We start from the raw sequence: 13121 nt of genomic DNA, 5'->3' as shown, positions 1-13121 counted from the left end.
TGTTATGTCATATTTGTAATTATGGTATAGTTTATATAAATCAGTGATTGAATAAGATATTTTCTTCTCTTTATCTTTCATTTTCACTTCCTAGAAAGATAAGTAGAATAAATGAAATGAAATGACTGATAGTATTTGTTATGTATAAAATTTATTGGTTTTGCAGATTTTGCACCCAAATCTCACTTTAAATTTTACAGATGAAATTTTTGAATTGAATTTTATTACATTAAAATCTAGAGCCATTAATAACTAAAATTGATATAAAATATACAAATTTACAAGAAGCAAAAAATCACCTCCGAAACTCCAAACCAAACCCAAATCAAACCCTATTTAGTCTATTCTAATTAATCTAATTTTAATTCATCTCCTAACTTATTATTATTACCTTCATCACCATTTAAATTTTCTAATTTCTTCAAAATCTTACTAAAAACCAATTCATAAACATCATTACCCCATAAAGTATCCATATGTTCATAACTTTCACACATTATAATTTCTAATTTATTAGTCATTGCTTTATTTGAATCCAAAATTAAACTTTTTGTTTTTTCCATATCTACTAAAATATCCGAATCTCCACAAAATAAAACCATTGGAATTTTTAAATGATCATTTATGGGGAACGGAGTAACTCTATTACCTTTAACTTTAGCAGAATCAGATAATGAAGATAATTTAGTTAACCCAGTTGAACAAGTTTCATCAAACATTTGAAATCTTTTGGCTCTTATAATTTGAAACCAGTGTAATAATGATTTTACAGATGAATTTGAAAACATATGTGGATACCCAACTTTTTTCTGTTCATTATTTATATTTTGATTTGACCATCCAAATAATAACATTAAAGATTTATCAACTATTTTTTCATACAATATTGGACCGAAAAAAGTTGACCAAAATGATACACTTGGGAAAATGGCTCTTCTTCCGAATAAACTATACAAGAATGAATTATCATGTGCTGTTTGATCGACTATTATTTTAAAAATGGGATGGTTCAAATTTTGCGGTATAATTGCTGGTGATAATCCAATAAATAAACTAATCTTGTCGTTAAATTCTGGGAAAAGACTCAAACTTGCAAATAATTGTGAACAACCTTGTGAAAACCCAATATAAATTATTTGATTTTTACTTGATTTTATTGGTGGTGGTTCATTCAAAGTAGTTGTTGATCCACCAATTACAGGGGTTGTTGATCCACTAGTTGATCTACTTGAGTTCATTGACGATACATCTAAATTTCCCAAATTTTTTTGACGTTCATAAAATTTATCAATATAACAGATAATATCAGGTATATCAAAATATGAAAATTCATCTAATGAAAAATCCCAAAATTCAACACTTGATGCAGATAATTTTAAATGTTTTCTTGAATATTTATTACCTCTATTATTACCTAACCATACTTCATAACCTAAATCAACTAACAAGTAAGGTAAAGTTTTTTCCTTTTTAGAACCTAAACACCATAATTCTGAATTAGTTAATAATCCATGATGTAAATAAACTATTTTATTGCTATTCTTCTTATTGGTATTTTCTAAATTGAGTTGTTCTTCTTTATCTTGAGTATTAAATTTCTCTAATTTATGTATACACAATAAATATCCATCTCTTGTAGTTACAACATGTTCTCTTGCTTTATACCCAAAAATTGAAACAATTTCATTAATATCTTTTGCTTTAATGATCTTATCTTTAACACATTCTTCACTTTCATAAGGATTACAATCAATTGATTTTGGACAATTGGGTTTTCTATTAAACCATGACTTAATGTACACTATAAATAATTTTAAAAATAGTATTGAAATATTTGTAATTGTTGAAAATATTGATATTTCTTTGTGTACTGGCATTGTTTACTTTTTTTAGTCAATGTGTTGATATTCGATTTACCTATTAATTGTTGAAATTTGGTAATTTTAATATATTGTAATATAAATTAGTACATCTAAAAAGTGGTATGGTAGAAAGTCAAACAAAAACAAAATACTAGGAAAAGAATGAAATTATTAATATAAAAATGAATGTAAAAAAATGAGATTATTTGATATGCTAAATGTTAAACGTTACATTGTTTATCAAATTGTTTGCTTCTTTTATTATGATAAATTTTTTGATCTTGAAAAAGATAGAGCTACCAATTTCCATCGTTTTGAAATTTATACAAGTTTCAGATTTAAATTGGATTTGGCAATCTGAAAAAGAGTTACCATATGTGATTCATCATTTCATATTTTTTAGTATCGTTAAATTGTTTTTGGTTAGAATGCCTGATTTAAAGAGGTTGAAGAAAGTTAATTGAAAACCTAAGTTTTTTCTATTAGTTTCCTATCTATTTACATCAATATAGTGTATTCAATACCATTCTCAATTTTTAGAACTCAAACCTCGTAATATTTTTTCTTCATTTTCTTGTTGAATCCTTTCAGCTTCCAATATATGTCTTTCACTAGGTCTATTTAATACATATTCATTTTCTTTTGTCTTTCTAATATCTTCATTAATATATTGAGCATCTTTGACATTCTTTAAGTATCTACCACTAATTTGATTAGGATAATATAAATCATCGTGTTCAACTTCTGATAATCCTCCCATTATTCTTTCTTTAAACTTCAATTGTGATCTATAAAAATCACTAAATACATTTTCTTTACCATTATTCCATCTTTGGAAAAATACACCATATATTATTATTGATCCACCTATAAAGATACTAAACCATCTTGATCCAAAATGTAGATTTTTATTAGTGTCCACTTGTCTTAACATTTTATATTGATTTGGGTATATATTTGATTTTGGTCTTGCTGTATAATTTAATCTTGACATTGTTTCATTTATTTTTTGATATTGAGTTGGCTTTTTGGGTATTGATGAAAATCCTTTTGGTTCTTGATTTGGAATTTGGTATTCGGATGGATAACCTTCTGCTGGTCTTATATCATTTGGATCATATGGATTGTAAGGAGCTTTTGGTGGTGTCCAACCTTTTGGATTAGGTCTTCTTGATAGATCACTTTCATGATCAACATTATTATGAGACATTGAAAAACACTCTAAGTGAAGTAGCTAAGATGGTCTTGTATTGATATAAATTACCAAAATTGATACTCTGTATGGTTAATGGAATTGAAAAATTATATTTCCTAAAGTAACTTCAATTTTGTGTCCTCTACCTTTTATTACGAGAGATATCTCCAACTTCAATACTCAAAATAAATCAATTGACAATTTTACCATATCATTCTAATCAAGTCAATTCAAATGCAATGTCATTAGCATTGAAAGAATTGAGAAATTTTTTCTCGTTATCAACATTAGATACAAGATTAGATCCCAACTTAACCAATAATAATAATAAGAAACAACAATATTTAAAAAATTCATCAACAAAATCAAAATGGTCAACTATAGAGTTTAAAATATATTATGTTGTATTTGCAATAGTCGTACCTTTAATGTTTAAAGCTGCCATGGAAGCATCTAATGAAACTAATCCTAATTATCCTAAATTTCAACATTTATTGAGTAATGGATGGCTATTTGGAAGAAAAGTTGATAATTCTGATCAACAATATAGATTTTTTAGAGATAATTTCCCATTATTAATACTACTTATCGTTATACATGTTGGATTGAGAAAGATCTTCACACCTTTGTTAGGTATCACTAAAAGAAGTTATTTTGATTTTGGATTTGGAATCATTTTCTTAATTGGAGCTCATGGTGTTAATGTAACTAAAATTTCAATGTTAATTGGTATTAACTACATGATTGGAAAATATATTAAGAATAGAAAAGTGGCAATTTGGACTACTTGGATTTATGGAGTATCCACATTATTTTTCAATGAATGGTATGGAAATTTTAAATATGGTATACCGTTTTTAGATAGTGGTTTCAAAGGTATAATAGCAAGATGGGATGTATTTTATAATTTCACATTATTAAGAATGATATCTTTCAACCTTGATTATATTGAAAGAGAACATCAATTAAGTATACCCGATGAAACCAAAAAGGATTCATTATTAAACCTAACAGATCGTGAAAGATTAAACGCTCCGTTACCAATAAATGATTACAATATCGTAAATTATCTTGCATATATTTTTTATACTCCATTATTTATAGCTGGTCCTATATTAACTTTCAATGATTATATATATCAATCAAATTATCAACAATCATCATCAGTAAAAGATTACAAAAGAATTTTCATGTATTTCTTAAGGTTTATATTTTGTTTATTAACAATGGAATTCATCTTACATTTCATGTATGTTGTTGCTGTATCAAAAACAAAAGCATGGGATGGAGATTCACCATTTCAAATATCAATGGTTGGAATGTTTAATTTAAATGTAATATGGTTAAAATTATTAATACCCTGGAGATTATTCAGGTTCTGGTCATTATTAGATGGTATAGATCCACCAGAAAATATGATTAGATGTATGGATAATAATTTTTCAGCATTAGCATTTTGGAGAGCATGGCATAGATCTTTTAATAGATGGGTTATTAAATATATTTATATCCCCATGGGTGGTGGAGGAAATTATAGAATTTTAAATAGTTTATTGGTTTTCAGTTTTGTTGCTATTTGGCATGATATTGAATTAAGATTATTAATGTGGGGTTGGTTAATTGTATTATTTTTAATACCTGAAATTAGTGCTTCGTTATTTTTTAGAAAATATAATCAACAATGGTGGTTTAGATATTTATGTAGTGTTGGTGCTGTTATTAATATTTGGATGATGATGATTGCTAATTTGGTTGGTTTTTGTTTGGGTAAAGATGGTACTTTACAATTGATTAAAGAGATTTTCAAAACTTTATCTGGTATTAGTTTCTTTGTGACATCATCAATATGTTTATTTATTGCTTCTCAAGTCATGTTTGAATTGAGAGAAGGTGAAAAAAGAACTGGTATTGATGTTAGATGCTGAAATTCTTGATTAATATTTATTTAATTTATTTATTTATTCATTTATTTATCTATCCATTACAAGTCTTATTTATTCTTTATTTATATTCTTGAGAATTGTATACTTTAGATAACTGTTTCGACCTCTTTTAATCTTGTGATCTTTTACTTTAAAGATTTGCAGCAAAAATTTGGTAGCCAATTTTGTTATCAGATTTTTATTAGCTCCGTTATAGATCTTAAATATCTACTTTTCATAAACAAGCTGATCAAAGAATCACTAGTTTTATCAATAACTAAATGGCACCTCCCGTCCCAGTATATACAATAGATGATATAAAACTACAGTATAAACAACAATTAGATAATCCAGCAGAATATAAATGTCACTTAAAGTCTATAACACAACATGAATGTACTTTTAAACCATCAACTTATAAATCATCACCAGAAATAATATGTTTACCTTTCAAAAGAATATTCCAAAAATGCTTGATACCCAGTATACAACAAATTAATGGTAAAAAGACAAAAGTAGAAAAGTGGACTAATATTGAAATCACAAATGATATGACAAATCATGATTTAATGGAACTGGATTCTAAATATTATAATTATGTTCAAGATTTTTTAAATGCTGAAAAGGAATTTAGAGAATTAATGGAAAAAGAATATCATGAATCAATTTAAATGAATACTAAATAATGTTTAAACTTCTAGATCACCTGTATACTAACTAAATTTGTATAATATATGTATAGATAAGATATATGAAAAATGCTTTGTAATATTATATAAACAACAACGTAATTGAATGATGACTTCCATTATCTATTAACTCTTATATTCATTGAATTTAATAAGTTGATCCTTCAGATGGTTGAGCTAATTTTTTGTTATTAGGTGAAGCCATACTTTTTCTTAATTCTAATAATACAGTTTCCATAGTATATGATCTTTTCCAATTTTTTAAAGTATCAAATTCATTGATAATAACATTACCTTGTGAATCAACACATGGTAAATTTATTTTAGAAATAAATTTAACTTTTGGAGGTTTATCAGGATAATTTTCATCGCATATTATTTGTAATGAATAAATTCTATTTTCATGATTTGAATGTGGAGGACCAATTATTGTACCATTCCAATATGTCATTGTTATATCATCTTGGTTTGTTAACCCATATGATATTGATTCTGCTCCTAATCCTTTTTCACCTTTCTCTAATTCTTCTAATAATTTAAAATTCCTTGGTCTATAATGATAAGTTAGTATGATTTGTAAATAGTTGAATTCATGAAGCTGAAACTCACATTTTTGACATCTTTGTTTATATATTTATTAATCTTTATTTTGAAAATTAGTTTAATTAGCAGTTTGCTATTGATATTTAGTGTTTTATAGATCAATTATCTAAACTTTAATGAAAGTTAATTATACTGGTGATTATATAAAATTGTGTTGTAAAATAGATAGACCATAATTTGTGTGTCTTGTTTTTTTGACGTCACTAAATTTTTTGATATTATGACATTAAATCAAATACAAACAATAAATGTAATGAAATATCAACTACTTTATTCAGATCAAAATTTAGTATTAATTACTTCTTATAACAAAAACATAATAGTTGTATAATTGAAGTGGAGCCAATTTGATGACTGGTGTAACTTCTTCACCATTTGTGGACAATCCAACTAATGAAATAATTAATCAATATGAAAAAGATTCATCTACTATAAATACAAAGATATACATATCAAAATTAGAATATCAACTTAAATCATTTCAAACTGAAAAAAAGCTATGGTCACAGGAAAAATCATCAATTATAAGTAACTACGAAAGTAGCATCAAGTTGAAAAATAAAGAAATTGAATCATTGAAATTAAATGTGGAATTCTTGTATAAAGAAAATGATCAACTAAATACAAAAATTGATAATTCAACCGACATATCAACAAATCAGATTAAAGAATTAAATGAAAAGAATAGAATACTAGAACAGAACTATCGTGAAACTGAGAACAAACTTCAAAGTCTAACAGAAAAGAATGATAGACTAATTAGAAAACATAAACAAGTTACATCAGACTGGAATACTCAAATTCAATTAAATGATGAAATGACAAAAGAATTAAAACAAAGAGATCAAATAATAAACAAATTACAGAATTCTAATCAAGAATTCGTCAATAAACTCGAACAATATACAGAAATGTTCAAAAATGATGAGTCCTTTTTCAAAAATAATCAAATTCTTGTAAATAAAAACAATAGTCTACAAAAGACAAATAATCAACTTCAAATCAAAATAGATCAATTATTACAAAAACATACCTCAGCAGAATTATTGAAACAAAAGAACTTGAGCTTGAATCAAAAATTAGAGCAATATGAAGCTTTAAAACAAAAGTATCTGAAATTAGAAATGGAAAAATTACAAATTGAGTCAAAATTTAATGTCTATTTTAAGACTTTGAGCGATGCATTGATTGATGATAATGATACTCAAAAATTAAACGATGATGATGAAACTACAAAAAGTATTAAAATATCGAATTTTATTGAAAAGTTTAAAGCCTTGCAAGCTAATAACCTAACATTAAAAGAAAAATTTGACTCAAAAAGTATTGAAGTCAATGAACTTAAACAAGAGTTGGAAAATGCAAGTACCCTAATCGAAAATGAATACCTCCCAATGATAGAATCATGGCAAACGAAAAATGAACAATCATCAAATGCAATAGTAGAACTAGAAAGAGAGAAAAAATTGTATACTATTGAAATTGAACATCTTAGAAAACTGTTGAAAGATTTAGAAGATATATTAAGATCAAACGAAGAATCTAAACAAGATAATAGAACTATGCAACAATATGTAACGAATTTAGAAAATTTAGTTGATCAATATAAAAGAAAATTGGATGAACAAGCTATTAAAAATCAAAAAGAACAACCACTACAAACAAATTCATTCAACAAACGTCCACGTATGGAAGATCATACTTTCAGAAAGGCGGCATCGGATTTAGAAACTCAAAATATCCAATTACTTTCAAGCATAAAGATATTGGAACAAAATAATAATGAACTAAAAGAAGAAGTCGAATCATTACGAGCAATAAATGGTAAAAAGGAAGCCATCCACATACTAGAATTGAAAAACAACTTATTAGCAAAAGATCAATTTATCAAGAAAGAAACACTAGACGCATTAAGAAAAGAAAATGAATCATTAATCAACACATATATCAATGACAAAGAAGACAAGGAAGTGATACCGAAGTCATTATTTGTACGTCAAGAAGATGATAAGTCACAATTACAGTTACAAATTGATCAATTGACTAAAAGAATAATAAGATTAAGGGAAGTATATACTGAAAAATCAAAAGAAATATTAAAAATAATATCTAAATATTTTGGCTACAGTATTGAATTTTTACCAAGTACAATAAACTCAAATGAATTATCGTCAAGATTGAAATTGATTTCAAAGTATAAAAAACCACAACCTGGAACTCAACTGAATAACTACCTCATAATAGATATTGAAAATAAATCACTAAAAGCATATGGAGACTATGAATTTAAATCATTGTGTGAATCATTAGCTAATGAATGGGTTTCCAAAAATCAATTTCCCTGTTTGTTAAGTGCTTTGAATTTAAAACTTTATGAATCTTTTATAGCTTCTAATCAATAATGAAGTAACTCTTTAGATGCTAAATTTAAGATATCTAAAGATGACTTGCCATAATTTTTAGGATCTTTTTTAATTCTTATAAACACTCTCCCTATATTGATATCATCAAACTTCTCTTCGTATTCATTGTAAAATTTTTCTTTCTCATCATCAGTACCATGCGATTTATAAAAATTATTCATCCAGCCCCAGGCATCACCATTAGTCGTATCTTCCTCCATACTTCGATCAAACCAGGTCTTAGATTTTGAAAATTTCCCATCTTGCCAAAAGAAAATACCTAAATACATCAACATTTCCAGTGAATTATTCGTGGATCTTAAAGCATTTATGAATTCTGGTTTTTTATGTGACATTTTGGGTATCAATGATAAGTACAAATACCATATGTAAGCATTTGATGAGAATTTCTTGATATATTTGTTTGTTAAATTCTTGACTGCTGTTGTATTTTTAGCTCTTTTTTCCAATTCAATTTGTGCAATTGCTAATTCTGGAGACTCTGGATTGATTAGTAATGCTTTATCTAGTATTGATCTTGCTTTGATTAAAACTCCTAGTTTTTCTTCTATTTCACTATATTTGATCCAAACTTCAATAAACTTTTTGTTTTTATCCGAAATTTCTGATGCAAATTCTCTAGCTGATCGTAGATCATTTATGTCATCAATTAAAATCAGAACTTTTTGTAAACATAGCTTCAAATTATTTGGGAAAAATTCGAGTGCCTTGTCAGAAGCTTTTAGAATTTCTTTAGAGTCTATGTTTAAACATCTAAGTATATGAATGTACATAGACCAATATTTGGCATGTCTCTTTGGCTCCGTTTGTATGATTGTTGTGATGTAATCTTTGGCTTTCGATAAATTGCCAGTTTTCATGTTGATGTTAATTATGGCAAACTTGATTGAATCATCATTCAATTCATTATCAGTAGACTCTAATATAAATCTTGCGCCTTCTACGTCTTTCCCTAACCTCCATTTATCATTTGCAAAGCTGAGATGTAACGAAATCAATCCAGGATTTAAATCAACAGCTTTTTCATAATAATCAATTAATGAATCGTAATTTTTTGACTTTTTCAATGTGATAAACAATCTATCCCAAACTTCTTGATTGTGAGGATCAATACTGATAAGATAATCCATAATATAATGAGAAATGTTCAAATTACCTTTGTATTTTTCAGCTTCTTCTAGCAATGTGATTGAATCATATTGTTGAGATTTTAAATAACATTCCAATAATGCTCTACTTGTCTTATTATACCCTTCCTTATCCAATTCAATTGCGACTTCATACCATTTCTCAGCTTCTACAGAAGCATTTTCTTTGACAGCTCTCTCGGCTAACTCATTTATTTTTGAAGAGTCTGATGAAGCCTCACGTTCCTCTAATTTACAAGCTGCAATCCAAACTTTTAAATCTCCTTGTAAAATCTTTCTCGCTTTATTTAAATATGCCTTTGCATCATTATAGTCAGATAAATCTATTAGTTTCAACCATAATTCCCACTCATTCGGACACAAATCAACAGCTTTCAATAGTAGCTTTACAATCATTTCCTTATCATCTTCTAACTCAAGGATTTTTCTCCATAACACTATATTTCTCGGTAATTGTTGTAAGGCTTTCATTGATTGTTTTTTCTTCAACTTATTATCTAGCTCCAATTCAACAGATCTTAACCATAATTTAGTAGATTTATTACAGTAATTGAGTGCTTCTTTAGTTATAGCTTTTGCAAATTCAGGATCATTTTTATTTAATCTGATATATTCTAACCATACATCCTCATCACCAGGTATCATTTTACAACCTTGTTGAATATACTCTCTAGCTTTATTGAAATTCTTGGCGTCTTCTTCTAATCTTGCTGAAGAAATCCATGAACTTGATTTATATGGTTCTGTTTTTCTCAATGATGCAAATATTAGCCTACTTTTTTTCAAATCTATGTATTTGGCATCTTTGTCCGCACCATCAAAATTTAAAATTTCTTCTTCTAATTCTCTTGTTGTAGTAGTGTTTTGCTTTCTTAATGAACTAGGTAAAAAACTATCCAATTGAGCACTTAATGCATTGTTCTTATTATTTGATGTATTCAAAGTTCTTGTGAATCCGAAGCTTCCATTATTACCAGCTAATATTTGATCTGGTACAGCATACAATCTTTGCAGTTGTTGATCTAATATACGTTGTCTCTTATTTTTTCTTGTCATATCTCCAGCCTCTGGTAGTGATAACCAATCATCTTCAGTTAATGATTTTAAATCCCTTTTTAAATCCAGAAATTGAGTTTTTTCAGTCAATTCTTTATTATCATTCTCCGGTGATCCAGATTTAGTTATCTGCTTTGGTTGTGAGTTGGTTTTCCTTCTTTTTAATTTTTGTTCGATTTCTTCATAAATTCTATCAGCTTCTTCATCTTCTTCATCTCTTTTTGATCGAGTTGTTAATAATCCATTCTCATTTAATTCTTGATTAGCTGAATTCTCATCTTCATCATCATCATACACTTGTGGTAATTCATTTTTAAAATCAGCTCCAGTACTAAATCCAACTGCTCCTCTTCCTACACCAGCTATATAACCTGGTGGTGGTTCTTGATCCAAAAATGCTAATCTATTGTTACTCATCTATCATTTAAGTCACCTCGCTCGCTTTTACAGTATTCATAGATTATTGAATGATTGAAAGGTTGTAGAATATGATGTTTTAATAAGCATGTAGTGTTTCTTATATATAAATTTTGTGTAATAAAAAGTTCCAAAATTCTCATCTCTGTTTCTTGTATGATTTTATTTTTCAAGTATTATTACCATTTAATATTCTTATATTATATCAATTTAATATTACAACAAATAATGTCTAAAAGATCAGCTGAAGATGACTCTAATGGTCATAACAACTTATCAATAAAAACCTCAAAAAATCCATCATCACAACCTACCAATGGACAAGAAACAAGTACGACAGATGATATGGATGTGGGAGAATTTGAAGATCCATATGGAGATGACTTTGAAAGTGATGAAGAAATAATAGAGTTAGATAATAATCAAGATGATGATGGGAACGGTATGGAAGAAGATGAAAATATGGATGAGGAACAAACAAATAAAAAAATTCAGGAATTAGAATTGAAAGAACAACAACGAGAACAACAAGAAATTGAATCATCTATATATTTACCACATAAATCAAAACCTTTGGGGCCAGATGAAGTATTGGAAGCAGACCCATCAGTATATGAAATGTTACATAACGTAAATTTGCCATGGCCATGTTTAACTGTTGATATAATACCTGATAATTTAGGTAATGAAAGAAGATCATATCCTGCAACTGTATATTTAGCCACTGCTACTCAAGCTTCAAGAGCAAAAGATAATGAAATAATAGCAATGAAAGCATCAAGTTTGGCGAGGACATTAGTCAAAGACGATGACGACGAAGAAGACGAAGAAGAAGACGATGATGATGATATGGATTCTGATCCAATATTAGATACCGAAAGTATACCTTTGAAACATACCACAAACAGAATAAGAGTTAATCCACATGCACAACAAACCGGAGAATACCTTACGGCAACAATGTCAGAATCTGGAGAAGCATATATATTTGATTTATCTGCACAATATAAAGCATTTGATACACCAGGTTATATAATCCCTAAATCTTCAAAAAGACCAATATATACAATACGAGCACATGGGAATGTTGAAGGATATGGTTTGGATTGGTCACCCTTAATAAATACAGGTGCTTTATTAACTGGTGATGTTTCAGGTAGAATTCATTTAACAACAAGAACTTCATCAAATTGGGTAACTGATAAAACTCCATTTTTTGCATCAGATTCATCTATAGAAGATATTCAATGGTCAACTGGTGAAAGTACTGTTTTTGCAACTGCTGGCTGTGATGGATTTGTTAGAATTTGGGATACAAGATCTAAAAAACATAAACCTGCATTATCAGTAAAAGCAACAGAATCAGATGTTAATGTTATATCATGGTGTTCCAAGATAAATCATCTATTAGCATCAGGTCATGATGATGGTACATGGAGTGTATGGGATTTAAGAAATTTTACACAACCAAATCCTTCTCCAGTTGCATCATATAATTTCCATAAATCTCCGATAACTTCAATATCTTTCAATCCATTAGATGAATCCATTATAGCAGTAAGCTCAGAAGATAACACGGTAACATTATGGGATTTAGCAGTTGAAGCAGATGATGAAGAAATTTCACAACAAAGAAAAGAAATTCAAGAATTACATGATATACCACCACAATTATTATTCGTTCATTGGCAAAAAGATGTTAAAGATGTTAGATGGCATGAACAAATTCCCGGTTGTTTGGTTTCTACTGGTGGTGATGGATTAAATATTTGGAAAACTATATCTGTATAAAGAGAGTAATTACAA

At 27.8% G+C, this 13121-nt stretch overlaps 8 protein-coding genes across 8 annotated transcripts; 4 read left to right on the top strand and 4 right to left on the bottom strand. All coding sequences in view use genetic code 12, as the record gives it.

Annotated features, from left to right (window-relative positions):
- Positions 1 to 350: 350 nt before the first annotated feature.
- On the bottom strand, positions 351 to 1877 carry TGL99 (Tgl99p; the record flags this gene model as incomplete). Its single annotated transcript, XM_051762706.1, has 1 exon — positions 351 to 1877. The coding sequence occupies one exon, from the start codon at positions 1875 to 1877 to the stop codon at positions 351 to 353; it is 1527 nt and encodes a 508-aa protein (XP_051620759.1).
- Positions 1878 to 2391: 514 nt separating this feature from the next.
- On the bottom strand, positions 2392 to 3072 carry MCU1 (Mcu1p; the record flags this gene model as incomplete). The annotated part of the gene is made up of 1 exon (XM_051762705.1): positions 2392 to 3072. The coding sequence occupies one exon, from the start codon at positions 3070 to 3072 to the stop codon at positions 2392 to 2394; it is 681 nt and encodes a 226-aa protein (XP_051620758.1).
- A 224-nt stretch (positions 3073 to 3296) lies between these two features.
- GUP1 (O-acyltransferase) lies at positions 3297 to 4982 on the top strand (the record flags this gene model as incomplete). The annotated part of the gene is made up of 1 exon (XM_051762704.1): positions 3297 to 4982. The coding sequence occupies one exon, from the start codon at positions 3297 to 3299 to the stop codon at positions 4980 to 4982; it is 1686 nt and encodes a 561-aa protein (XP_051620757.1).
- Positions 4983 to 5260: 278 nt separating this feature from the next.
- On the top strand, positions 5261 to 5650 carry KGF54_002244 (uncharacterized protein; the record flags this gene model as incomplete). The annotated part of the gene is made up of 1 exon (XM_051762703.1): positions 5261 to 5650. The coding sequence occupies one exon, from the start codon at positions 5261 to 5263 to the stop codon at positions 5648 to 5650; it is 390 nt and encodes a 129-aa protein (XP_051620756.1).
- A 166-nt stretch (positions 5651 to 5816) lies between these two features.
- On the bottom strand, positions 5817 to 6288 carry KGF54_002243 (E2 ubiquitin-conjugating protein; the record flags this gene model as incomplete). The annotated part of the gene is made up of 2 exons (XM_051762702.1): positions 5817 to 6219; positions 6278 to 6288. The coding sequence occupies 2 exons, from the start codon at positions 6286 to 6288 to the stop codon at positions 5817 to 5819; spliced, it is 414 nt and encodes a 137-aa protein (XP_051620755.1).
- Positions 6289 to 6621: 333 nt separating this feature from the next.
- KGF54_002242 (coiled-coil domain-containing protein) lies at positions 6622 to 8673 on the top strand (the record flags this gene model as incomplete). The annotated part of the gene is made up of 1 exon (XM_051762701.1): positions 6622 to 8673. The coding sequence occupies one exon, from the start codon at positions 6622 to 6624 to the stop codon at positions 8671 to 8673; it is 2052 nt and encodes a 683-aa protein (XP_051620754.1).
- Positions 8674 to 8685: 12 nt separating this feature from the next.
- On the bottom strand, positions 8686 to 11315 carry KGF54_002241 (U4/U6-U5 snRNP complex subunit; the record flags this gene model as incomplete). The annotated part of the gene is made up of 2 exons (XM_051762700.1): positions 8686 to 8707; positions 8785 to 11315. 2 exons carry the CDS (start codon positions 11313 to 11315, stop codon positions 8686 to 8688), a joined length of 2553 nt encoding a protein of 850 aa, XP_051620753.1.
- Positions 11316 to 11543: 228 nt separating this feature from the next.
- KGF54_002240 (ribosome biosynthesis protein) lies at positions 11544 to 13106 on the top strand (the record flags this gene model as incomplete). Its single annotated transcript, XM_051762699.1, has 1 exon — positions 11544 to 13106. One exon carries the CDS (start codon positions 11544 to 11546, stop codon positions 13104 to 13106), a length of 1563 nt encoding a protein of 520 aa, XP_051620752.1.
- Between the last annotated feature and the right edge of the window lie 15 nt (positions 13107 to 13121).

The sequence above is a fragment of the Candida jiufengensis genome (genome assembly GCF_024610255.1).
Source record: "Candida jiufengensis strain CBS 10846 chromosome Unknown scaffold4, whole genome shotgun sequence".
NCBI classification, from domain to species: domain Eukaryota; kingdom Fungi; phylum Ascomycota; class Pichiomycetes; order Serinales; family Debaryomycetaceae; genus Lodderomyces; species Lodderomyces jiufengensis.
Note: the sequence above shows the minus strand (reverse complement) of the source record. Positions and strands in the feature narration are given on the sequence as shown.